The sequence below is a fragment of the Narcine bancroftii genome, chromosome 2 (assembly GCF_036971445.1).
Source record: "Narcine bancroftii isolate sNarBan1 chromosome 2, sNarBan1.hap1, whole genome shotgun sequence".
Taxonomy (NCBI): domain Eukaryota; kingdom Metazoa; phylum Chordata; class Chondrichthyes; order Torpediniformes; family Narcinidae; genus Narcine; species Narcine bancroftii.
The window spans coordinates 79,301,474-79,327,696 of record NC_091470.1 but is presented as its reverse complement, the minus strand read 5'-3'; the positions used below and the strand labels follow the sequence as shown (position 1 = coordinate 79,327,696).

General features: G+C 40.4%; 1 protein-coding gene across 15 annotated transcripts in view; it reads left to right on the top strand.

The window, feature by feature from the left end:
* Positions 1 to 26,223, top strand: part of mta1 (metastasis associated 1) — a 166,994-nt gene that overhangs the window by 115,829 nt on the left and 24,942 nt on the right. For 9 of the 15 annotated variants that reach the window (XM_069917205.1, XM_069917203.1, XM_069917202.1 and 6 more), the window contains 6 exons: positions 652 to 803; positions 3,219 to 3,402; positions 12,509 to 12,598; positions 16,035 to 16,181; positions 17,282 to 17,317; positions 19,907 to 19,938. In XM_069917205.1, coding sequence (XP_069773306.1) covers positions 652 to 803; positions 3,219 to 3,402; positions 12,509 to 12,598; positions 16,035 to 16,181; positions 17,282 to 17,317; positions 19,907 to 19,938 — 641 coding nt within the window. Of the gene's footprint in view, positions 1 to 651; positions 804 to 3,218; positions 3,403 to 12,508; positions 12,599 to 16,034; positions 16,182 to 17,281; positions 17,318 to 19,552; positions 19,615 to 19,906; positions 19,939 to 26,223 lie in introns of all 15 variants that reach the window. The other 6 variants (XM_069917208.1, XM_069917209.1, XM_069917210.1 and 3 more) reach the window with 2 other exon arrangements.

The window sequence follows — 26,223 nt, the reverse complement described above, 5'->3', positions numbered from 1 at the left end:
CAATTGTTCCAGCATTGTAAGAAGATCTGACAAACACATATCCACCCCAGGGTCAGCTCCAAGGGGGGGGCATTCACAGGCATTGACCCCCCCCCCAATGGGTTATTGTGACCCCCCCCCACCCACTCACAGCTAGCGTCACTAACATCACTAGCCTCCAGCACGTTTATTGTTATGTCGGAGGGAGGGGGATGGCGACGCATGGAAGAGGTTCATGGTAGGCAGCACCATCGCCACCAAACGCCCACCCGAGCAAATTTTTGAACGTCAGATTGTACCTCCCACAGTTGCCCTAATGCCCCCTAAGAAGACTCGTTCCGATGCTGACCCTGACCCACCCTTTGGTTAATAGCACCAAGACTTTGCATTACATTGGTTTTCCAAACCAGTTTGCTGGTTACAACCAGACTGAGCCATGCAAGCAGATGATATGATAGCTCTCTTTATAGCAACAATATCACATGGTTAGAGCAATGAAACCCATGATAATCCCATGCCCATTTTGCTCATGCACTGTAAATACTCAGCAGGTCGGGCAGCATTAACATCAGGACCATCCTTGCTCAATCAGCTGCTGTTGATACAACCTAAAGATGTGGTGGAAAAATCTGGAATTAACTGGTATCTTTTTTGTTGTCATTATTTCCCCAGCCACACAGTCATACCAGTGGTACTCCTGGGGTCCCCCCAACATGCAGTGCCGGCTCTGTGCGGCTTGCTGGGCCTACTGGAAGAAGTACGGCGGACTGAAGATGCCGACCCGGCTGGATGGCGAGAGGCCGGGGCCCCACCGCAATAACCTGGTAACTTCCTGAGGCCAAGATTCAGCAATTTGACTCTTTTGTGAGCTTTGCTTCCCTTGCCTGTTCCTTTGTTTGGACAACCCCACATCCCGAAAGAGTTTGGCTCCCTTTCTTCATGGGTGCACTCCTGTTCCTCAGTCGAGGAGTATTCGTGCATGAGCCCAGATAATGGGAGTGGAAGCATGGGTGCAGGATCCTTGTCTCCCTTCCCGCCAGAAAGGGGAACCAACCCTGAACGCTGGAGCATTTGCTGTGCTGCTCAGCCACTTTGAAATCAACCAACAAAACTATAAACAGCACATGATCTTACTTTGTCTCACTGGGAAGAAACTTTTTTCTCCAAGCATGAAGTTGATGGGTTTGGGATTGAATATAAGGACTTGCAAGAGCTGTCACTGGAGTTCTGTTACCACTGTTTAAGGTTGAAACAGTCAAGCAAAAGCTTGTGTGGAAGCTTCTGGATCCCCTATGCTAGGCAGGCAGTATTACTGCATATGCTGCCCAATTCCAAAATGAATTTCCACCAAAGTCAACAAAGCTATGTTTCCAAAACAGACTGTTAATCACCATTGTGCATTTGTTACAATTGATTGAGAACAAATTTCCACCTTGTAATCCCACGCAAAATGGCATCGTAGCACTCCTCTTGGATCACAACACATTTCAATTGAGGCCAGTAGGCACTCTGCCCATGCTGAACTAAACACTGAGGAGTAGGATCTTCCTGGTGAATATACAGTGATGGGAAGACCCCTTCCTCCCATTTCCCAGTGTACGCACTTTCCAATCGTTTTTTTTTACAGTAAAGGTTCTGGCTTAGTTTGCAGCATTTTCATTCCCAGTTTAAAACCAGACCAGCTCCACAGAGCAGAGGCTCAGGTGCACAGCATAGGCTGATGATCCAGTGCAGGCCGTTTAGAACGCAGCATTGTCAGAGGTGCGAGCTTTCAACCGAGGCTCTGCTTTCAGATGGGCATCATAGATCCTCTGCGACGATTTTAAAAAGGAATAGCAGAGACCCAATCAATACTTAACATCCTGTCAGCATCACCAAAACAAGTTGTCACGATTTGCTACCTTGCTGATGTGGAATCTTCTGTGTACACATTGCCTTCCATATGACTGCTGTGATTACACTTAGGAAGTGTTTGTGAGGATGCTGGATGTTCTTGAAACAATATTGAAAGACAATCAGGAGAGATCTGGCATTGTGACCCATGCAGTTATTTTTCTTCATCCAAGCAAATTAAACAGTTCTGAGATGAACCATAATTTGTGAACAGACTGTAGACAAAGTGTCTTTTCATTTACCTGTGTTTGAAAACAGGCCCTTTGACCTATATTTTCCATGCTGACCAAGTTGTCCATCTGAGCTAGACCCATTTTGCTTCATTGAATCCCTCTAATCCAGTGGTTCTCAACCTTTTTCTTTCCACTCACATACCTCCTTAAATAATCCCTATGCCATTGGAGCTCAGTGATTAGTAAGGGGTTGCTTAAGGTGGTATGTGAGTGGGAAGGGAAGGCTGAGAATCACTGCTCTAGACCCAATTGTTACTGAAATATTTTGTTTGAGAAAAAAATGTCATTGGCCCATTTCTTTTGGAGTTATGAAACCATGCACATAACGAGTCAATTAGGTATGATTTAAAAAGTGGTTTTCAAACTTTTTCTTTCCACCCACATACCATCTTAAGCAATCCCTTACTAATCACAGAACACCTATGGCATATGGAATACTTCAAATAGTACGTGAATCGGAAGAAAAAGGTTGAGAACTACTGGTTTAATCCTTTCCTATCCATGTACCTGTTCAAAAGTTCATTAGATGCTGTGACTGTACTGCCTCTACATCTTCCTCTGCTAGCTCGTTCCACATCACCATTACCCTCTGTGTGGAAAAAGGTGCCCTCAGGTTTTTAAATCTTCCCTTCTCACCATAAACTGCTAGCTTTAGACACCCTACCCTGGGAAAATGACAATGGCTATTTGTCCACGGCCCTCATGATTTTATAATCCTTAATAAAATCAGCCTCCTCCTCCTATGCTACAGGGGAAAATGTCCTAGCCTATCCAGCCTCTCATTATAACTCAGGAGTTCACTCCTGGTTACATCCTCTTGAATCTTTACTGCACCTTTTTCAGCTTTCATTCACTGGACGATCAGTGCTGCACGCAATGTGACCAGAACTAAACACACATTATTGTTGCAATGGTATGGTAATTCTCTGCAATGAACTAGTGGTGTTTTTTCTCCTGAATGTTGAGCAGCCATCAAGTATATGTTAGTCTGTGGCATAGATCTTCTCGAGGCACCCCTCTGCCGCTCTTCTCTCTCTCGACCCTGAGACTTTTATTTCCTTTTACTGGGTTGGGGTGAATTTTGACAATCACTGTAATGTGTTGCCTCTCCAGAGTGCCCATGGCCTACTGACAAGGAACAGCACCAGTCCGAAATTTGCAGTGAAGACGCGTCAGGCCTTTTACCTGCACACAACAAAGCTGACAAGAATAGCCCGACGCATATGTCAAGATATTCTGCAGCAGGCAGCACGACACCCCTACGTGCCAATTAACAGTGCAGCCATCAAAGCAGAGTGTAAGTATTGAGATAACACATGGACAGCTTTAATTGTAGTAAGGGATTTCCACTCCAAGCCTGACATTGGTTCTCTGATGTACCTTTCTCCCATGTGACCTGGTTCTACTCACTTGTTCATGGCTTTGGGCTTAGACAGATCATCACTTTCTACCTCTGATCTTTATTGAGTAAGAATATTCCCCGTGCCTTGGACAACATGTAGTCCTTGGGCAATATTACAGCACACATCAACAAGCTGATTTCATTTTGTTTAGTTCTTTATGTGCACGCCTTGACTATTGTGCCCACCTTTCAATTGGCAGTGAATTTGTCACAAATCTAAACATTGTTTGAATGAGATTGTCATTGGCTTTAACTTCTACTCACTTTAATCTGCTGATATGCACACACTCTAGGTGCTGGTTCAATCTTCTCTACTTCCACTGTGATTGACCTTGCATCTTGAAGTGACAACAATGTTCTGTGGATTTAGTTTTAAAAGTAGGTCCCAGAGTCCTTCCTTGGCTGGTGACTGGCAGATTTTCACAAAAATGGTATCCGGGGGATGTGGAAGAAAACCTTACAAACAAACAAGCTACATCTTGCTATTGTAAAAACTCTCTTATCCAATTCCTTTCGTCTTAACTTCAGTACTTGTTCACTCTTGCCTGAGCACAGCTGAAAATAACACTCTGCCAGGGCACCTCATTCAGATGACAGAAGAGACCCTTGCATCCAGAATTTGGGAAGATGGCACTGTGCTGCTTCCTCACCTCTCTGTCATCCTGGGAGTGATTCTGACTTCCAGTGCTGCTCATCTAGAGTTCTCTCATTTTCCCTGTGACCACTCGGGTTACTCTCTCGCCGTGTGGTTTCCTCCCACATTCCAGACATGTGTTGGTTGGTAGGTCAGTTGGCCACTGGAAATCCTCTCTCGTGAGGATGGTTGATGGGAGAATCAGAGTGGAGCTGATGGGCAAATGAGAGGGGAGCACTCAATGTTAGCAAACCAAGGAGATGATTGTGGACTTCAAGAGGGAGTCAGGGGAACATGACCCAGGCCTTATTAAGGGCTCAGTAGTGGAAAGGGTTAAGAACTTCAAATTCCTGGGTGTCAACATCTCTGAGGATATCTCCTGGAGCCTCGATGTTAATATAATCACGAAGTAGGCTTGCCAGCAGCAATTGTTTGAGAAGATTTGGTATGTTACCAAAGACTCTCGAAAACTTCTACAGCTGTACCATGGAGAGTATTCTGGCTCATTGCATTACTGTCTGGTATGGAGGCGCCGACAAGAATACACTCCAGAGGGTTGTTAACTCGGCCTGCGACATCACAGGCACCAGACTTCACTCCATCGAGGACATGTACATGAGGCGGTGTCTTAAAAAGACCCCCACCACCCAGGCCATGCCCTCTTCACCATCGGGGTAAAGGTAAAGGAGCCGAAAGATGAGCACTCAGTGGCACAAGGACAGCTTCATTCCCGCTGCCCTCAGATTCCTGAATGATCAATGAACCAAAGAGGCTGCCTTTCATCCACTGTTATTATTATTATTATTTTATTTTTTAATATGAATATTTGCTCTATGATATCCTGCTGCAGAAACACTGAATTTCATGACTTATTCATGACAATAGATTCTGATTCTGAAGTTAAAGCAAAATAAGTAGTCTCTGAGCAAACATCGATTTGATAGACTGAAAATCCTCCTTGTATAAAAGAAGGAAACATGAGAATAAGCCGTCATCAGATGAAGGTAAAGCTTCTGTTGAAGAGTTCAGTCAAATGTTTAATGTTAAAGTCCTCTCGTGTTTCCTCACCTCTTTGTCATACTTCAGCACTGAAAACATTCACCTGAGTGGAATGCTCTTGTGCTGTTCCAGTGCACAATTCCTCATGCCTGTTGTTTGTGACATAAAGACATGAAAAGTAAGGAGCAGGCCCCTCAAGCCAGTTCCGCCATTCAACACAATCATGGTGGATCTCCAGGAGTCACGTGATGGAGTAGTGGCCGGTCGGGGAACTCCAGCCCTCTCCGGAAAAGTTTAAAAAAAACACAGAAAACACAAAGGCACAAACATAAAAATTAAAATAAAGTGAAAGAAAAGGTGGAAAGAAAATGGCAGCGAAGAAAGAAAAGTTGAAAGCAACGGAAAGAAGAGAAGAAGAAAGGACGTCGGAAGAAGAAGGTGAAGGCCTTACCAGTCTGAGGAGGCCCGCCGCGGAGAGAGAAGCCCGCTCCCTAAGGTCAGTTGAAGTCCCGAGCTCGGGACTACAAAAATGGCTCGCGAAGCCAAGTAAAAGTGACGGGAGGGGGGACCAGCTGAGGAGTTGATCTCCACAGCTGAGAATAACAGCTACAACACAACACCAGGAAGAGAACATAGAAAACAACGAGAACAAGAAAGAAGAGAGTAAAAAGAAAACAAGGAAACAACAGATGACCAACCCAGAGGAAGAAGAAGAAGAAGAACATAGAGAAATGGAAGAAGAAGGGAAAGGCAAGACAATGGATATATTTTTTTTAAAGAATATATGGAATCAGTAAAAGAATGGCAATCACAAGAATTTTGTGAAATAAAAAGAAGAATTAAAGGTACAGAAGAAAAAATGAATAAATTAGAGATGGTCATGTCAGATGTAGGAAAAAGAGTGGACAAGGTGGAAACAGCCGTAGAAATGGAAGTAGAGGACATAAAAAAGAAATTAGGAGAATCTAATAAAAAAGTTAAAGAGACACAAGAGCTGTTAGCTCAGAAGATAGATATAATGGAAAATTATAATAGAAGAAATAATATAAAGATAGTTGGCCTTAAGGAAGATGAAGAAGGCAAGAATATGAGAGAATTTATAAAAGATTGGATCCCCAGGGTCCTAGGAAGACCAGAATTACAGGAAGAAATGGAAATAGAAAGGGCACATAGAACATTGGCCCCGAAACCACAGCCACAACATAAACCAAGATCCATTTTAGTAAAATTCCTAAGATACACAACAAGAGAGAATATATTGGAGAAAGCAATGAAGAAAATAAGAGAAGACAAAAAGCCACTGGAATACAAAGGTCAAAAAATTTTTTTCTATCCAGACATAAGTTTTGAACTCCTGAAGAAGAGAAAGGAGTTTAATACAGCAAAAGTGATCCTATGGAAAAAAGAATATAAATTTATGCTAAATTATCCAGCAGTACTTAATATAGTTATTCCGGGGCAGCAAAACAGACTATTCTCGGATCCGGAGGAAGCATGAAAATTTGCAGAACAACTACAAAACAGACAGAGAGATGAAGACGTAACAAGAGTAAAAATGACCATGAACTATATGTATGTGTGTATATGGGTGTATATATATATGTATGTGTGTGTGTGTGTGTGTGTGTGTGTGTGTGTGTGTGTGTATATATGTGTGTACATGAGTGTATCAGTATTTAAAGGAAAATATATAGAGTATAGATAAGAATTAATATGGGAAAGAAAGGGAAGAGAGGAAGTAAGGAGGGAATTAAGAGAGTGACCTTTGTTATATATGAAAATTTAAATCTTTTCTGGGGGGGCTGGGTGGGGAGGAGTTACGGTCACTGCGAAATCAGTTGACGCTTGCGAGTGAATTCGCAAATCCAAATGGAGAGGGGAGATGTGGTTGCCCGACAAGGAATAAAGGGCAACTCAGGAAGGGGAGGGGATAGTGGGGCTAAAGAAATTTTAGATAGGAGAATAAGGGAAATATTTGATGTTATATAAATGTTGTCTTATAATGTGTTCAAAACAAGAAAGCAGAAATGGATAAGAAGGAAAGGTGATGGTGAGGAAATGGAAAGGAAAGATAAACAAAGTATGAAATGGCTACGCTGAACTATATGACTTTAAATATTAACGGAATACATAGCAAATCAAAAGGAAGAAACTGCTAAATTTACTGAAAAAAGAAAAAATTGATATAGCATTCGTGCAAGAAACACATTTAACTGAAATGAAGCACAAGAAATTAAAGAGAGATTGGGTAGGACATGTAACAGCAGCGTCATATAATTCAAAAGCTAGAGGAGTAGCTATATTAATCAGTAAAAATGTACCAATTAAAATAGAAGAGGAAATAATAGATCCAGCAGGGAGATATGTAATGATAAAATGTCAGATATATTCGGAGTTTTGGAATTTGCTCAATGTGTATTCACCTAACGAAGAAGATCAAAAATTTATGCAAGATATTTTTTTGAAGATAGCAGACACGCAAGGGAACATACTAATAGGAGGGGATTTCAACGTTAATTTGGATTCAAACATGGATAAAACTTGTAAAAAGATTAACAGAAAGAACAAAGTAACCAAATTTATAATTAAATTGATGCAAGAAATGCAACTTTTGGATATATAGAGGAAACAACACCCAAAGGAAAAGGAATATTCATATTATTCGGGTAGACATAAAACATACTCAAGAAATTTTAGATAGGAGAATAAGGGAAATGTTTGATGTTATATAAATGTTGTCTTATAATGTGTTCAAAACAAGAAAGCAGAAATGGATAAGAAGGAAAGGTGATGGTGAGGAAATGGAAAGGAAAGATAAACAAAGTATGAAATGGCTACGCTGAACTATATGACTTTAAATATTAACGGAATACATAACCAAATCAAAAGGAAGAAACTGCTAAATTTACTGAAAAAAGAAAAAATTGATATAGCATTCGTGCAAGAAACACATTTAACTGAAATGAAGCTATTCCTGGTATCAGCTCGTATGCAAGACAGAGTAAGAAAAACAAAATATAAAGCTAGAATATTATCGGACCACTCTCCCCTGATATCCCTCCAAGGATGTATAGATGGAGATTAAACTCCATGCTACTTAAAAGGCAGGATTTTAGAGAATTAATTGAAAGACAAATTAAAATGTACTATGAAATAAATACGGAATCAGTGAAAGATAAGTTTATACTATGGGACGCAATGAAAGCGTTCATCAGAGGGCAAATAATAAGTTATGTAACCAAGATGAAGAAGGACTACAATCAGGAAACAGAGCAGTTGGAAAGGGAAATAGCAAATATAGAAAAAGAATTAGCAATGAAGGAAGACACAACTAAAAGAAGAGAATTGGCAGATAAAAAAATAAAATATGAAACACTACAAACATATAAGGTGGAGAAGAACATAATGAAGACAAAACAGAAATATTATGAACTTGGAGAAAAAACGCACAAAATTCTAGCATGGCAGCTTAAGACAGAACAAACTAAGAGAATGGTATTGGCATCAAGGAAAAAAGACAAACAATTCACATATAATCCAAAGGAGATCAAGGAAAACTTTAGAGAATTCTATGAACAATTATACCAAACTGAAAACGAAGGGAAAGAAGGGAAAATAGATGAATTTCTAACTAAAATTGAACTACCAAAACTACAAATAGAGGAACAAAATAAATTAACAGTGCCATTTGAAATAGTAGAAATACAAGAGATAATAAAAAAACTACCAAATAATAAAACACCAGGAGAGGATGGATTCCCAATAGAATTCTATAAAACATTTAAAGATTTATTAATTCCTCCCCTTCTGGAAGTAATCAACCAGATTGATAAAACACAAAGCTTACCAGATTCATGTAAAACAGCAATAATTACAGTAATACCAAAGGCAGGGAAAGATCCACTCGCACCAGCGTCATATAGACCAATATCTTTACAACAAAGATTATAAGATAATAGCTAAACTATTAGCAAACAGATTAGCCGATAATGTACCAAAAATAGTAAATCTAGACCAAACTGGATTTATTATAAAAAGACGAACAGAAAATATTTGTAAAGTTATTAACTTAATTCATGCAGTAGAAGGAAATAAGCTCCAACAGTAGCAGTTGCTTTAGACGCAGAGAAGGCCTTTGACAGAGTTGAATGGAATTATTTATTCAAAGTACTACAAAAATTCAGTTTACCAGAGAAATATATTAATTGGATTAAAGCATTATATAAGGGGCCATTGGCGAAAGTGACAGTAAATGGATATATATCAAAGCAATTTAATTTAAGCAGATCAACAAGGCAGGGATGCCCACTATCGCCCTTATTGTTCGCGTTAGCTATAGAACCACTAGCAGAATTGATAAGAACAGAAAATAAAATAAAAGGGATAAAAATAAAAGACAAGGAATATAAAATCAGTTTATTTGCAGATGACGTTATAGTATACTTAACAGAACCAGAAATATCAATAAAAGAATTACATAAGAAATTGAAGGAATATGGAGAAGTGTCGGGATACAAGATTAACGCAAATAAAAGTGAAGCAATGCCAATGAATAATGCGGATTTCTCAAAATTTAAGAAAGAATCACCATTCAGATGGCAAATACAAGCAATACGATACCTAGGTATACAAATAAATAAAAGCCTCGGCCATCTATATAAACTCAATTATTATCCACTAATGAAAAAATTACAGGACGACTTAGAGCATTGGAAAGACTTACCACTAACACTAATAGGAAGGATAAACTGTATTAAAATGAACATTTTCCCAAGGATACAATACCTATTTCAGGCATTGCCAATACTTGACGGAGAAATTCTTAAAGGAGTTAAAGAAAATAATAAGGAAATTTTTATGGAAAGGGGGGAAACCGAGGATAGCACTAGATAAATTAACAGAATGGTATAAACAAGGAGGCTTACAGCTGCCAAACTTTAAAAATTATTATAGAGCCACACAATTAAGATACCTATCAGATTTTTATCAAACAAGGGAAAAGCCAGATTGGACTAGATTAGAACTAGATAAAATCGGGGAGAAGATACCTGAACATATATTATATAAATGGGATGAAAAATTGGTACAACGTAGGAATTCTCCAGTATTACATCATCTGCTCAATATTTGGAAGAAGATTCATGTAGAAAGGAATAAAACAAATTAACAATTACCAAAACGAATACTGACGCAAAATCAGCTAATCCCTTTTACAATAGATAACCTTTCCTTTAGAGAATGGGAGAAAAAAGGGATCAAAAGAATAGAAAATTGCTTTTCAGGAAATAAATTATTATCCTTTGAACAAATGAAAGATAAATATAATATAACTCACGATACAGTGTTGGCATACTACCAACTGAAATCTTACTTGAAGGACAAATTGGGAAGCAGTCTGAGGTTACCAGAGGGAAGTAATTTTGAATATGTGATTACAGACACAATGATAATCAAAAAATTTATAACGAATATGTATATTAAACTGCAAAAAAAGGAGAATGAGGAAACAAATGGTAAAACTAAACAAAAATGGGAACAAGATTTAAACATAAAGATAAAGAAGGAAACATGGGAGAAGTTATGCTCTGGAACTATGAGAAATACAATAAACACGAGGTTGCGTATGAAACAATATAACTGGATACACAGCCTATACATTACACCTCAAAAGTTAAATAAATGGGTCACAACAGTATCTGACAGATGTTTTCGCTGTAAAAAGGAAATGGGAACAACAATTCATGCAATCTGGACATGTGAGAAAGTGAAAAAATTTTGGGAAGATCTAAACCAGACATTAAATAAAATCACAAAAAGCAATATACCAAAAAACCCAGAGTTCTTCCTCCTAAGTAACATAAAAAACAAAGAATTTGGACTTGATTTGGATCGTGCACAAAAAAGATTTGTTAGGATAGCCCTAGCTGTAGCAAAAAAATGTATATATACAGAGCCGTTGTCACACCCACACTCCTGTTCGGCTCCAAATCATGGGTCCTCTACCGGCATCACCTATGGCTCCTAGAACGCTTCCACCAACATTGTCTCCGCTCCATCCTCAACATTCATTGGAGCGACTTCATCCCTAACATCGAAGTACTCGAGATGGCAGAGGCCGACAGCATCAAATCCACGCTGCTGAAGATCCAACTGCGCTGGGTAGGTCACGTCTCCAGAATGGAGGACCATCGCCTTCCCAAGATCGTGTTATATGGCGAGCTCTCCACTGGCCACCGTGACAGAGGTGCACCAAAGAAGAGGTACAAGGACTGCCTAAAGAAATCTCTTGGTGCCTGCCACATTGACCACCGCCAGTGGGCTGATATCGCCTCAAACCATGCATCTCGGCGCCTCACAGTTCGGCGGGCAGCAACCTCCTTTGAAGAAGACCGCAGAGCCCACCTCACTGTCAAAAGACAAAGGAGGAAAAACCTAACAGTCAACCCCAACCAACCAATTTTCCCCTGCAACCGCTGCAACCGTGTCTGCCTGTCCCGCATCGGACTTGTCAGCCACAAACGAGCCTGCAGCTGACGTGGACATTTACCCCCTCCATAAATCTTCGTCCGCGAAGCCAAGCCAAAGAAGAACATGAAACACAATAGAGAAAACCTACTGGGGACATCTACCACCTAAAATGACAGAAGGAGAAGGAAATGAAAAGAATTGACTCAGTGGAATTTCTTGTTTATTTTTATTGAGTGACAACATTGTTTGACGGGTTTAATGTATCTTAGATTCTGAACTTTAAATGAATGGGAGGGGAGGTAGGAAGGGTGGGATGGGAAGCGGGAGTGGGGGGAGAAAACGACACTATATATTTTTGAAAAGAAAAATGTATGTATCTTGGTCAATGTGGTTTATAGTTTGAAAAATAAAAAATTTTAAAAATTTATAAAATCATGACGGATCTCCCACAGCCATCAACTCCTTTCCTGATCTGCCAGTTACACTAAATCTTTAATTCCCCCAAGCTTTCAGAAGAAAAATCAGTAACTTCCCAGCAATGTCATTTTCACAACTCTGAGGGTTAGAGCGTTCCAGAGATTCTCCAGTGATTTTAAAAAGCGTTTCTATGCACCTCCGTTTTAAATGACCACACCTTAATCTTCTATCTGACCTTTTGTTTGTAGAAATGTCATTTTATTGTGTCAACCCCTGTGCAATAAGAACACTTGGAATTTATCTGATTTTCACATTGAACTTGTAACTCGGTAACTTCCATCCTGTCAACTTGGGACAAATATAATCCCAGGTCATTGTCTAATTTCTCCCCGCCCGTTCTTCAGAAACCGTATTGAGACAAGTACTTATGAAACTGGTGAACTCGTGTTTCCAAAAATAACCTGCTTAACTTGCATGCATCAGGTACATTGCGATTACCAGAAGCTGAAAATCAAATCCTGGAACTGAAAAGAGCTGTTCGAAAACCCTTGGAAACAATCGTGCAATACTTAGGTAAGAGTCGGGTTGAATTGTGGACACTTGTTGCTGAAATGGTTCTTGTGAATATTTTGCCACATTCTCGATGTTTGTGTCTTTGTTTTGTGTGTCATCAGTTCCCAGATCCAAATAGTTAAACCGGTGAATCTTGACCATGTTTTCATCAGAAATAAATCACTTGGATCTTCCACTGATGCCAGAAGAGGAAAAAAGTAAATGTAATAAGTTTTGATCTCCTTTTGGGAAACCAATATTGTGATGTGTAACTTTTGACAAAATATGCAATTTTGATATTTTAATTATTAATTTTTAATGATTTTAATACTTATTCGGTACCTACCAATCCCTATACATAGATGCCAGATACTGGAAGGTTATACGGTATCTTTCATCTGAATTCATTTTCAAATTCTTTGAATTTAAAAAATTGTTTAAAAAAATTCCGGCTGTCAGAAGGTAAGTCTGCCTGGCACATCTCTACTGCTCTCTAGTGCACCCCTATCTCCTAAAACTCCTTTCCAGGAGTTGTGTCCCCGTGCACATGGCTTATAATCCCCTGTATAACTATGTTGTGGCTGTCTATCACTATGCAAGTTATTCTTAAATGCAATGAATAGATTAGGTCTCAATGCAGATTCCTGTCAACATGTGTATATTTGAGGATCTGATATCTGACTCCAGAAAATTAATAATTTGATTTATACTCCATGATCTTCAACTTCAAGAAATGCCTCTTTTCTAGACTTTATAAAATGTCTTCTGAAAATTTAAAATCTAAATAACATCTGCCAGTCCCTTCCCTGTATCTCTGCCTGTTTCAAGTCCTCGTGTTGCCCTTTTTATCCTTTTCTTGAAGTTCCCTCCCTTGCACCTGTTCAGATGGCAAGCATTCCAGCAGCCCTAGAGTTAGACCAAGTCTCCCGTGAAATGGAGCAGGGCAAAGGCACCTTTACAGCGCTAGTGATCGGGACAGGGGTTCAAATCCCATGCAGTCTGTAAGGAGTTTGTACGTTCTTCCTGTGTCTGCGTGGGTTTTCCCCAGTGGCTCCAATTTCCTCCCATCCTTCAAAACATACCAGGAGATTAGGTTAATTGGGTGTAAATTGGGCAGCACAGACTCATGGGCCAAAATGGCCTGCTACCTTGCTGTATGTCTATTTTTTTAAAAATCACTTTCCAACACCACTTCTTCGACATCTGCTCTCCCTCTGACAATATGCACATGCCTTCGAGAGTAATGTTTGGCCTCTTAAAAATCCTCCTTTATCTACTCCTTCCTACACCATTGCTAACATTTCCTGCCTTTCCAATATCCTTTTAAGCCAATTGGAGATTCAGCTTCCATGCAACACCCTCCAGCTTTCTTGCAACGTAAATGGGGTGGTAGGTTAATTGGTCAGTGTGAATTATCTCAGGTGTTCGGGTGAGCAGTAGAACCTGGGGGCTGGGGTGTTGGTGGTAATGTAGAGAAAAAAAGGAAGAGTGGAGGATTACTGTATTTTCACTCATATAGTGTGCAAAATTGTGTAAAATTTTTTGTATAACATGCACGGGCATATATTCCGCAGGTGTAGTATTCTATATTCTGACTGACAAAAGCAATTTGCATTTAAATGGGGCAAAAATCAGGTCTGCCACAGATAATCTCCTGCAATTAAAACTCAATCAACTTCCCCCAGAGGTGTCAGTCACCCTTTATATAGATGATATCCTGCTGCAACATATTAACAAGCTTTGGCGAAGAATCAATTAAATACATTGAAGACAGGCTTCAGAGTTAAAAAAACAGTAATGTAAGTGTGTGATGGTAGACACAGTCTGAGGTGTGAACAGATTGTTTCTGTGTTGTATTCCCTTTATGGTAACTCCCATAAATGGAACATTAAACTTCTCCTTTTAGACAGCTTCCTGTTCTGTCAGCATTTAATTTTAAATTTTAATGTTTAAATTTGAATTTAACTGTTTAATTTAGAGATACACCATAGTAACAAGCCCTTCCAGCCCCGAGTCTATGCCACCCAAATACCCCAATTAACCTACAACACCCATATATTTTGAAGGATGGGAGAAAAATGGAGCACCGGAGAAAACCCACATAGACATGGGGAGGGCATATAAGCTCCTTACAGGTTGTGCCAGATTACATCCTGGCTCACTGGTGCTATAACAGCATTGTGCTTCCCGTTACGTTAACCGTATCATTCTGGATGTTCTTTTACTGTTTCTTTAATTCACACGGGGACCAGGACATTGCCATGTCGATATGTCTCTGTGGATCCTGGTTCTCCGCCTCATTCAGATTTCATTGACTTTACATACTTTTTGGTCATACCAATCCCTTTAGCTGTGATCAAGAGCGAAGTGTTTTGATGGCCTTCTTCCCCCCACCTCCCCTTTCGTGTTAATCTACCTTAGGTACTTTGCACCTGAGCAATTTGAAGTGTTGGCATCTGTGGGAGTGATGTTCACTCAAGACCACCTCCCAGTTCATTCCAGGCACACAGTTCCAATTTGATATTTATTTTCGAATAATTCTGATTCCAGTGTACTGTGCTGGCCTTTTCTCACAATTCTATGAACCCGCTTTGGGTGCTATCTGTGTGCAGTTTACTTATTTTACCTGTGACCCTGTTGGTTTCCATGGGTGCCCCAATTATCTTCCACTTCCCAATGAGGTACAGTTTGGTAGGGTAATTGACCACTGTAAATTTCCCCGAGAAAACAGGTGAATGGCAGAATCTAGGGGAAGTTAATGAGAAAATGTGGTGCATAAAATGGAATTTGTGTCATTTGCCTGTTGTTCAACACTGACCATAAATATGCATTAAAGGCTAAAAAATAAAACTTACTGGTACAGGTATTTACAAGTCACTAAAATGATAAAGGAGCAATTATTCTCTGCACCAACTTCCTCTTCCTCCCACTAACTTGTTGCTGCAATCCATGAAGGAACTCAACATGAATTCACTATTGAGGTTCCTGTTCCAGAATACCAAGCATTGATTCCATCTGGAAGGTACATGTGTTTGGGGATTGGTTCAGAAACGGCTGTTACCCCAGAATGTTGAAGTTTGTATATGCACAGCTGTGTTCACCTGTAAAGAATTCCCTTGTGGTGGTTCCCTGCATTAAAAGGAGCTTCAGTAAAACAAAGATCTTTGGGAAAGAGTGCTGTACTTGCACCAGATTGTTATAAATTCTGAAGCCTTTCCATGAGTTTCAATAATAATGGTGCTTCACAAATACTTCACTGGTTCTGTAACACTTTGAAGTACCCAAAGGTTGCATGTACAACCATTCCCTGGTATATGAAAGGGTATATTCTTGGGAAGACATTTTCACAATTTGAAAACATGGTGTTACTGAAAATATTTGAAAATCATATATTCCTCAGTCAAGCCATCAGATTTATTCTTTGTACTTGAATGTTAACTGCTGCTTTTATTCACAGAAGCTCATCCCTGCCCTCAGCAGGACCATGGTCAGGCAAGACTGCATATCAGTAATGTGACACCTGCCAAGTTGATGCCCATCTTAAATCACAGCTCTCCAACTATTCTGGGCAAGCGCAGCTATGAGCAGCACAATGGCATCGATGGTAAGTGATTCAGTGTAGAGAGTCCAGTTCCTGTCCCAATTTGGGGTCACGTTTCCAAATGTTTTATCTTGTGAATATGGGTAAAGGGTTATTGGTGGGATCCTAATGCATCTCTCTCTCTTTTCTCATAATGCCAAATCCTGCAGTATGGATATTTTACTGCTGTAAAAAGAAACCCACTGGACCCACACAGTGCAGAACATGTCTGTAGGCAAGACTCTTAAGCAACAACCAAGCTACATTGGAGAAATTGGCCTGATGGGTGTGGGAATGATTAAGTGATGTTGTTGGGAAGAGGGAGTCATTGATTTCTGTAAACAGTGATGCAATTTACCTTGGGTGCTCTGGTTTCCTCCCACGCACCAAAAACATGAGTTGATAGGCTAGCTGGTCACTAAATTGTGTGTGTGTGTGGATAGAATCAGGGAATATGGAGAGAATCATAAAATTCGGGATTAGTTTTGGATGAATTGGTGGACGATGACATGGTGGACCAAAAGCTTTGATCTTGTGCTGAATCTCTGCAGGTCTCCAAGTTGTGTTTATATCTTGTAAATATCAGCATAAATACCACAGCATGTTGAGTGACGAGCTCAGCCCTCAAGCAAGTTCCCCAGCAACCAATCAAACAGCTCCTTACAAAGTTATCTTGCTTTAAAATATATTTCTGGTTGTTACCTTTTTAAATCCACTATGTTTTCTTGTCTTGGTTACCAACAGCACTGAACAAATTCTTTCCACTGTAATAGAATGGTGGAAGCACTACCAATTGCAGGTTCCCCTCCAAAATACCCACCATCATGTCTTGGAAATGTATCAACACGTACTGTATATATTAATACCAAGAGCAATAAATTGTGGCCATGTCAGTGACACAGTCTCCTTTAATAAAAGAAAGCGTACAACCTCTCAGTAATGCCACTGCCAACATTTTCAACCTATTCCAAGGTCTGCTAATTCCGAACCAGAATTCAGATCTTGTGAATTTTCAGAGCATTGAAATCAAGGTTAACCATTGCAATATTGTGGCCGCTTAAATCTGCAGGCAATAATCTGTGAATGATTTGAATAGGTTACATTTTTCTACTGTCCTTTCCCAGGAAACACGAAGAAACGCTTGCTGATGCCTTATAAGGGTAAGAGCTTTAAAGTGCAGTGAAAGCAATTTTTTTATTTTTATTGTGTCTCTCTGTGTTTCTTTCACTATATGTCTCTGTATTCTTCCCCTAACTTGTGTCAATACTTCCCTTTCTTGTTTACATATGCCAATCTCTTTATCTGATTATATTTTGCATGTATGCTTGGGTCAGTTTATCTTTGTGTTTGTGCATTTCTTAACCTGTTTATCTGAACCTGTTCCCCTTTAACATTCCTGAAACAGTGTCTATGCCTGGATCCTACTTTATGTATCTGGGACTTGCTGGTTACCAGTTCATGGAAGTATACAAATACATACACTCAGCAGTACAATTTATTCCCCTTTCCTAACTTCGACAACTCCCTTCTTCTAACATAAATCTTTTATGATCCACACAAAAGACAAATCAGTGTTGAATCAACTGGCTGATGACTTTAGAAGTAAGCCTGTGGTGTCGATACTTGAGTGAGTAAATATTCCACCTGGCGGAAATAGAGTGGTGTTGAAATAGAAAGTTTGTTGGGCTCAGGCGAAGAAGTGAATTGAATTCTTCATTGCCATGTATCCCAAAATACAGTGGAAAAGCTTGGTCTTGCTTACAATTTGGCAAGTAAACCTCCACATAGTGTATCAGGTAGTGCAAGAATGAAAACAGTGTTACAATAAAAATAAAAGTGCAGAGTTTAATGTTAAAGAGGAAAATACAGCTTAGCAGTACAAGGCATCGCATACCAATGGGAAATGGGAGGTCCATTCCTAGAAATTAATAAAAAAGGTAGAACCCTCCTTGAATGTGGGCGTGCATGCTTTTAAACTCATTCTGACAGGAGGAGATAGAAGAAAGTGTGATCAGGATGGGACGTATTGTGTGCTTGACTGGGACATCGGGAGAGAAGGTTGGGTCAAGGGAGTGGAGGTTGCTTTCTTTTTGCTGTCTTGGGCAGAGCAGTTTCTATGCTAAGCTGCGATGCATTTGGACAGAATACTTTGATGATCTTTCTAGAAATTACGAAGGGACACTGAGGATATGCCGAATTTCCTCAGGCTTCTGAGGTAGTAGAGGCATTGATGCTCTTTCTTGACCATAGCATTGTTTCTGCTTCCACCACTGCACCTGTCAGCCCATTCCAGATACCTGACACTGCAAAAAAAAACATAGCGCACACATCTCCTTTAAACTTTTCCTCTCTCATTTTAAATTTAACATTTGTACCCTAGGTTAAAGATTCTGGCAGTCACCCTCATCAATACCTCTCATAATTTTATCAACTTTTCAGATCTCCCCATAGCATCTGATGCTCCAAAGGGGGAAAAAAAAACTCTTTGTCCAACCTCTCCTTATAGCTCCTTGCATAAACTTGCATTCCTTTGCGTTTAGCAGATTGAGTGATGATTCTATCCGGGAAAGTGTCACATGGGAAACTTAGGATTACACTCCAAAAGGCAAAAGATGGTAGGGTCATTGGAATATTATGGTAAAGATTAAAATGGGGCAAATAAATTCATAAAATGGAAGTGTGGATCAATTTTAATGTAACTGAAAGATGGTGCAAGAATGAGCAGCCTTCTGTCAATAAGTGCTGCTCAAGTTATTGAAACAATGTTGGAACAGTGCTAAGAGAATTTTATTTGGCATGCAACTGTACTGATCTAGGAATTCTTAACATTGACAACTGGTGCCTCAACTCACACTCAAAAACATTGAAATTATTCAACAGGCCATCTTCGTTTTGCACTGAGTTATTAAGATTTAACAAGGAATGGAAGAAACCAATTTAGTGTAAACTTTTCATTTGAAGGGGGATAATATGGCAAGTAATCGGGAAAGAGCAGTGTAGTAGGCTGAATTGGACATTGAAGAGCTGGTCCCAGCATAAGCCAAATGGCAGCATCCTATGCCATATGATTCAATGTTTACAGACAAGAACCAGCAATTGTACCTGGAATATCAAGTGGGGTGGTTAGAGCTCCTTTTCTACATGTGGTTGTTTATGTCAAGAGAAGAGTCTATTGATACAGAGCAGAATAATACCATGATCTCACATTTATAGGCAAACAAAAGCATGGGATCCACTCATGGATTATTATCATAATCTGAGGATTGAAGTGGTGTGGATGCTCCGGGGGTTCCGGGGGGCTGTTATTCAGTTCATGTTTTTCAATATATACAGATAACCTTGTTTAGAGGGAGGGGGTAGATTATTAGTGATTTTTTTTCCTTTTTATTATTAAGAAAGAGGAATTAAACTACAGATTAAGGATCGTATCACAGAACAACATGATCACATCAGAGAAGTATAAAATATCTTGTATAAGGGAATTTTACATGTATTTGTATAATTTTTGTATTCAATATTATTTTTGGACATAGTATGAGTAATGATTTAATTGTTTAATTATTATAATTATAGAATTTGATGTCCTGAATGATATGATTTATGTAATCATTAGTATACCTTGTGTAAAGGGCTTTTATTAAACAATAAAAATATTTTAAAAAGAAAGAAAAGCAAACAGAATCTTGTGTTTTTGTGTACATGGCAGCAAAGGAACCATCGACTTTAATAAATCTTTTGGTTTTTCGCAGGTATGATGAACCACACACAAGGGAGACAGATGGTAAGGGACAGTATTTGGAAGTTGTTACATGTGGGATGCACTTTCCTGTAATTTGCTGAATATTTCGATATGCTTGTTCAACAAAGAAGGTGAAGTCCTTGCTCAAATGTCTTCTTTGCAACATGTTCAGTAATGTTAATTATTTTCTTTTATGGTTGCAACCCTTGAGCTTGGTTTACGAACATGCATATTGTTGAATGAAAGGTTTGAATATTTCCAGTAAAGCTAAAATATTTTTTGTAGGCAGAGCACCTCAAATCCCATTTCAGAAATATCAGGGCAGTGGCCAAGCTAGTGGAGTTGTCAATAACCAGAGGATGTTGGATTAAGACAAGAGAGAAAAGATTTAGTGCTGATTTGATGAGGAATTATTTTCACCGAAGGGATGGTTGATACCTGGAATGTGTGGCTTGAGGGGATGGTGGACAGAAGTACTTCCGATGCATTTGTAAGGTACCTTTGGAACACCAAGGTATGGTGGACTATACAGATTATGCTAATGAATGGGGTACTTTGTGGTCAGCATCCACACGATGGGCCAAAGGGCCCGTTTCTGTGGTAGAGAGCTCGAAGACTGTCGAGATTACAGGAGCACTCATCCACCTGTGGGACCTGGCATAACTGTCTTTCACAGATGTCATGTGTTCGATTGAGCTTGAGGCCTGTTGCAGAAAAGCCTCTGGTCTGCTATCCACTTCCTGTTCCTAAGATGCCCAAGTATGATTTTTTTAATTCATTCATGAGATGTGGGCATTTGATAAAGTTTAATTTGGTTTCCATTCCTGAAGATGCTAACGAGTTATCTTTTTGAACCACTGTAGTCTTTGTGGTTGAGGTGTACTCACTGCATTGTCAGCTATAGGACCTTGATCAAATAATAAAGGAACTGTAATCCTCTTCCAAAGCTTCATTGTGAGTATCTTCAAAGGTAGTATGCAAGCAGTGGCTTTCCCCTGGATTCACTGCAGTTTTCCATCCAGGTTGTTCAGGCTGCAGACTTGGGAGGCATTGATCATGAAGCCTGAGAGATTGCTACGGATGCTCTTTGCACTCCCTTTTTGCATTGATACATTGGGTGAATGTTCAGTGGGGTGGTTGAGATGCCATTCAATGGTTTACTTTGCCCTGAATGGTGTCAGTCCTGTTCAGTGCTGTTGCATGAGCAGGCTCTGGTCCACGGAGATTATACCATCGCTGTGATAACTCTTTGAGGATGGCTGTAAGAAGTCAGGAGGTGAGTCGTGCAATGTAGACTATCCAGCTCTGAGTTTCTAGTCTTAAGTGAGATATCTGATTAATGGTGACAACTTTCCCCTCTCCAACAGGGTCTGATGGCGAGGGCAGTCCTTCAGGGGAAGGTGGTTAGATATTCCCTGCTGGACATGGGCTTGCCTGACAAATGAAATGCTGCATCAGCTCAAACTTGACCACATCTTTCAACTTGTAGATGAGAACTATTTTGAATGGGGAACTTTTATTTTTAATTTTAGTGATCCAACACGGTCCTTCCAGCCCACTCACCCATATACTCCAATTAACCTACAACCTCGTACATATTTTTGGAGGGTGGGAGGAAACTGAAGCACCCAGAAGGAACCCACACAGATCTCGGGGAGAGGATATACAAACCCCTTTCTGACAGCACTGGATTCAAGCCTGGGTTGTTGGCACGGTAATAGGATTGCTCTAACCAACATGGGTGAGGGGCTAGGACGGATGTGTGTGGGTGAAGGGCCAGGACAGGTGCGCAGGAGGGGTGAGGGGCCAGGATGGGCACACGGGAGGGGTGAGGGACCAGGACGGGCGCGTGGGAGGGGTGAGGTGCCAGGATGGGCACAGGGGAGGGGCATGCAGTCAGGACAGACATGTGGCTGTGGATGAAGGGTTGTCGATGGTTGGACCTGGGACATCAGTTCATCACTTCTGTGATAAGTCACTGGCTTCTCAGGTCACTGGTTTCTCTTTGCCGCTAATGTGCACGTGCTACAGCTTTGCAGCGCTCTCCACATGTTTTTTTATTCATTCGGCTTTGTTTTAGACATTTCAAAAGGAAAAGTTTTTAAACTTTCAGGACTTTTTGTCACTGGATTTCTCTTCCCCATTCAATTCCACTAACTGTCAAGGGCTTCTGCCCTGTTCCCTTCTCCATATCCCTCCTTTAGGTTTCGATGGTGGCCCAGTGGTAGAACTCAGCATGAGTCAGAAGGTCGAAGGTTTAAGTCCAGCTGCAGATACTTTAACATTTAGGCTGATGCATCAGCATAGTTCGTGGAATGGCAGAGACAATGTTTTTCAAGTGAGATCCTTTTTAGAAAAGCTGCTGTGGCTCCACTGAAAGACCACAGGTGATTGCTTTTTCCATTGCTGACTTGGGAACTTGTGGCACATCACAGCAGTTGATTAAATATAAAAGGTGTCAAACTATGGTCATGAAGACACTGCACAAATCCAAGCCTTTCACTCTTGCAGTTTTATTTTTGTTTTTACAGAGAATTTCCCTCTGTGACAGAGCAGCACCTGGTTCTCTCTGAGTAGAGTTATTGCAAGGACTCTCTCGAAATTACTCCTAAGAAATCTTTCCAACTCCTGGAGTTAACGCTGGATATTTCTTCCAACCAACCTGGTGCAAGGGTTGCTTTTACCTTTTGTTCTCTATCTAGTGTCTCTGTCCATGGCATTGGACAATTATTCTCCAGGACCAGGTTCCTCCATTGGACAAGCAATGTCCACAATCCCAGAAATTATTATTGCCTTCCCTTGAATAAGACAAAATGACACCTCTTGGCCAGAATTTGGACAAATCTCAGATAAGTTGCATTTCAGATTTATTGTCAGAGTACCTACATGACATCACATACAACCCTGAGATTCTTTTTCCTGTGGGCGAGGCAAAATTACCACTTATTGGTAGTGTAAATTGCACACAATTTACATGTAAACAAATGTACAGTAATCAACTGTGCAATACAGAAAAGAAAAAGAAACAAAGGGCAGAAGTCAGAGTCCTCAAATGAGTCCCTGATTGAGTTTGTTGATGAGTCTGATGATGGAGAACATTGAATATGCAAACAGGAGAGCACAGTCACAGGCCATTCAGCCCGCAATGTGTGTAGCCAAATTAAACAACATCTGTTCTGTCTGCTCATGATTCTAATGCCTCCATCTTTACATACTCATGCCTATTTGAAGGCCCCTGATCCCTACCATTGTATCTGCTTCCACCACTACCCCTTGTATCTCTTTTAAATGATGTCCCACATCTGGTAACTGTAAGGGTGTGTCCAAGTATATTTGACATGCTCACTCTGGAGAAAAAAGAGTCTGACTATCTACCCTATGTATGCCCCTTATCATCTTAGAAACTTCTATCAGGTCTTCTGTCAACCTGTCACTCCCAAGAAAACAACCCAGGTTTGCCCTGTCTCTCCTGACAATGCATGCTGTCTAATTCAGGCAGTGTAAATCTCTTCTATACCCTTTCAAAAACCTCCACATCTGTCCTGGGAAGGGTTGACCTGAATTGTTCCAAATGTTGATCTTCAGGCGTCCAAATTAAATGCTTTTTTGTTTTTAGAATAGGTAAATTAACCAGTCAGATAGAAGACAGTATTCAATCATTAAATTTAGAAGAGGCAAATTGTTACCACTAAAACCATTATTCATACAAGTAACAGAGTGGCTAATTTTTAAAAAAACTCAAAAGATAAAATCATCTTCAATTGATATAATGATTTAAACATGTGTCTAATGAATGCAATTTGATGTCTTAAACCATGTCGTGAGAATATTCAAAAAAATTCTATGGCAAAGAAATAAGGTAAGTTAGAGGGACTCAATTGGTCTGGCACCACCCATTGGAGAGAGGTGGATAGCCAATGTTTCAGATTAGGATCCTTATTCAAGATTAAGTTGGGAATCGTTGACAGCAACCATAAAAGGGGAAGGTGGAGAGGAGCCAAGAGGTAATAGGATGCTGGACAAACTAAGATGGGAAAGGTGGGGAGAGAGAGATAGGGAAGAAGACCCAAGAGAATGTGGATAGGGGTAGCGATGACCTAAAATTGTTAAGTTTAATGACAATGCTTTTGGGTTTTAAGATAGCCAGGCAGAATCTGACATTATGGGTGAGCCGGAGGACATACATGCTTGTGAGGGAATTAAAATGGCTGGTAACTGGGATCCCAACTTTCACCCAAGGGCAGTACAGTTGCTAAGCGAAGCTGTTGCCCCATCTCGGTCTCACTGGCCTAGAGGAGGCCATGTCCAGTGTAATACAGTGGAATTCTGCCTCACCGAGGAGATTTGTTTATGACTCTGGATTCAGGTGAAGGGGGAGAAGCGAGGATAAGTTTTGAACCTACTGCATTTGCAGCAGGCTGCGTCCATAGGTGGGAGGATGGGTGGGGCGAGAAATATAAACCAGGGGATCATCGAAAGAGTGGTCCCTATGGAACTTGGAATTGTGGATGGAAGTGGAATCACATTATGGTTGGCGAAAGTGAGGAGAATGATGCGCCAAATGCAGACTGGTGGAGTGGAATGTGGACCAGAGCTGTCCTTGTTCTCTCTGGGGGGAGGCAGGATGAGAGCAGAAGTTCATACAATAGGGGAAATGCGATTATGGCATTATTAATTATGGGGTAAAGTTTGGGGGGGGGTGCTTGGGAAGGAATGTTTCTTGAAGAAAGGACATTTTGGTTGTGCTGGAGCAGAAGAGCAACTCCCAGGAACAGATGCATCAGAGAGGGTGGAACTTGGAGAAAGGAATAGTGTCCTTGCAAGAGACAGAGTGGGGAGAGATGTAGTTCAGAGAGCTGTGAGAGTCAGTGAGCTTGCCAGAAATGTCAGTGGATAATTTGTCTCCTCAAATGGAGACGGAAAGGGTTTGAGAATTAAGAAAATCTGTACTTTGGAACGAGCAACCAACACAACGCACAGTCTGTCACAGATTTGCCTCTTTGAAGTCAGAAATTATTTTAAGCTTCTGGAACTTTCCAGGCAATCTGGAACGGTTGGGACACTTGATACGCATGCCTCTTCCAGTGTATATCTGTATTTTTTTTTTAAAGTCTGTTTTTCTGTAAATTGTACACAAAGGGCAAGTGTCTTGGCCATTTCCTATTTGGTGTCAGGGCCTAGCCTTTGGTGGGTGATAAGGCATGTTCAAAGTTTGAGCATCAATTCTTGTCCTTTGATGAAGAATACTCACAATGCACAGCCCACCTGTATAGCAATACACAAAATTGCTGATAAAATCCTTTCCCTTATCACTTCTCAGCATTTTTCTCATCCAGATCCACCTGCTGGTCTGTGCTTTCCTGCCACCCCCACCCCCCACCCATTCTTCCTTCCTCTTCTCTCCTTCCCCCACCTTTTATTCAGACACCTGGACACCTGCCTGTTTTTTTTTTGCTCATTCCTTGACAAAAGGCTCCTATCTAAAAAAAATTGGTTATTTTCCTTTGCTTACTATAAACATGAAGTGCTGAGGTTCTGTAGCACTTTTGAGCATTGCATGACAATCCCAGCATCTGCAAGTTGTCCGTAAAGGCTGTTAGAAAGTAAGAGAATTATGTCAAGACCACAAAATGTGAACATTGTGTTTGACACAGGAAGGATCATTTGGTGTATTGTCTGTTGTATGTGATGAACCTATGTTGAATTTGAGTTAACGAGGAAACTGAGTTTATTGTCAAACTTTAGGAGACTGTAAACTTCTGATGGTGTCAGGAGTAGTGGGCTTACTAAAAGCAATGCCAGTGGTTGTTTCAGAAATTGTGTCACAACAAAATCGATTTGACATTAGGGTTATGCAAAAAAAAACATACTGCAGAACTGAATGCTGTGGCCAAACGACGTTATTGAATTACATCCTCTAGAATCAAACAGGTTAGAAGAGCACAGGCTTGCATGAATTGCAAGCTCCCTCAAAGCTACATTGGCCATAACCTCAGAATCAGAATCAAGATTTATTACATTGAACAAGTCATGAAATTTGGTGTTTTGCGGTAGCATCAAAGTGCAAACATACATATTATAACAAGCTTACGACATTACTATAAAAAAATAATAAAAACAATTATAGGGAACGAAAAGTAAGGCAGTGTCTTTGGTTCATTGATTATTCAGGAATCTGATGGCAGCGGGAAAGAAGCTGTCCTTGGGTTGCTAAGTGCTCGTCTTTAGGCTCCTGTACCTTTTTCCACATTGACCACCGCCAGTGGGCTGATAACGCCTCAAACTGTGCATCTTGGCGCCTCACAGTTTGGCGGGCAGCAACCTCCT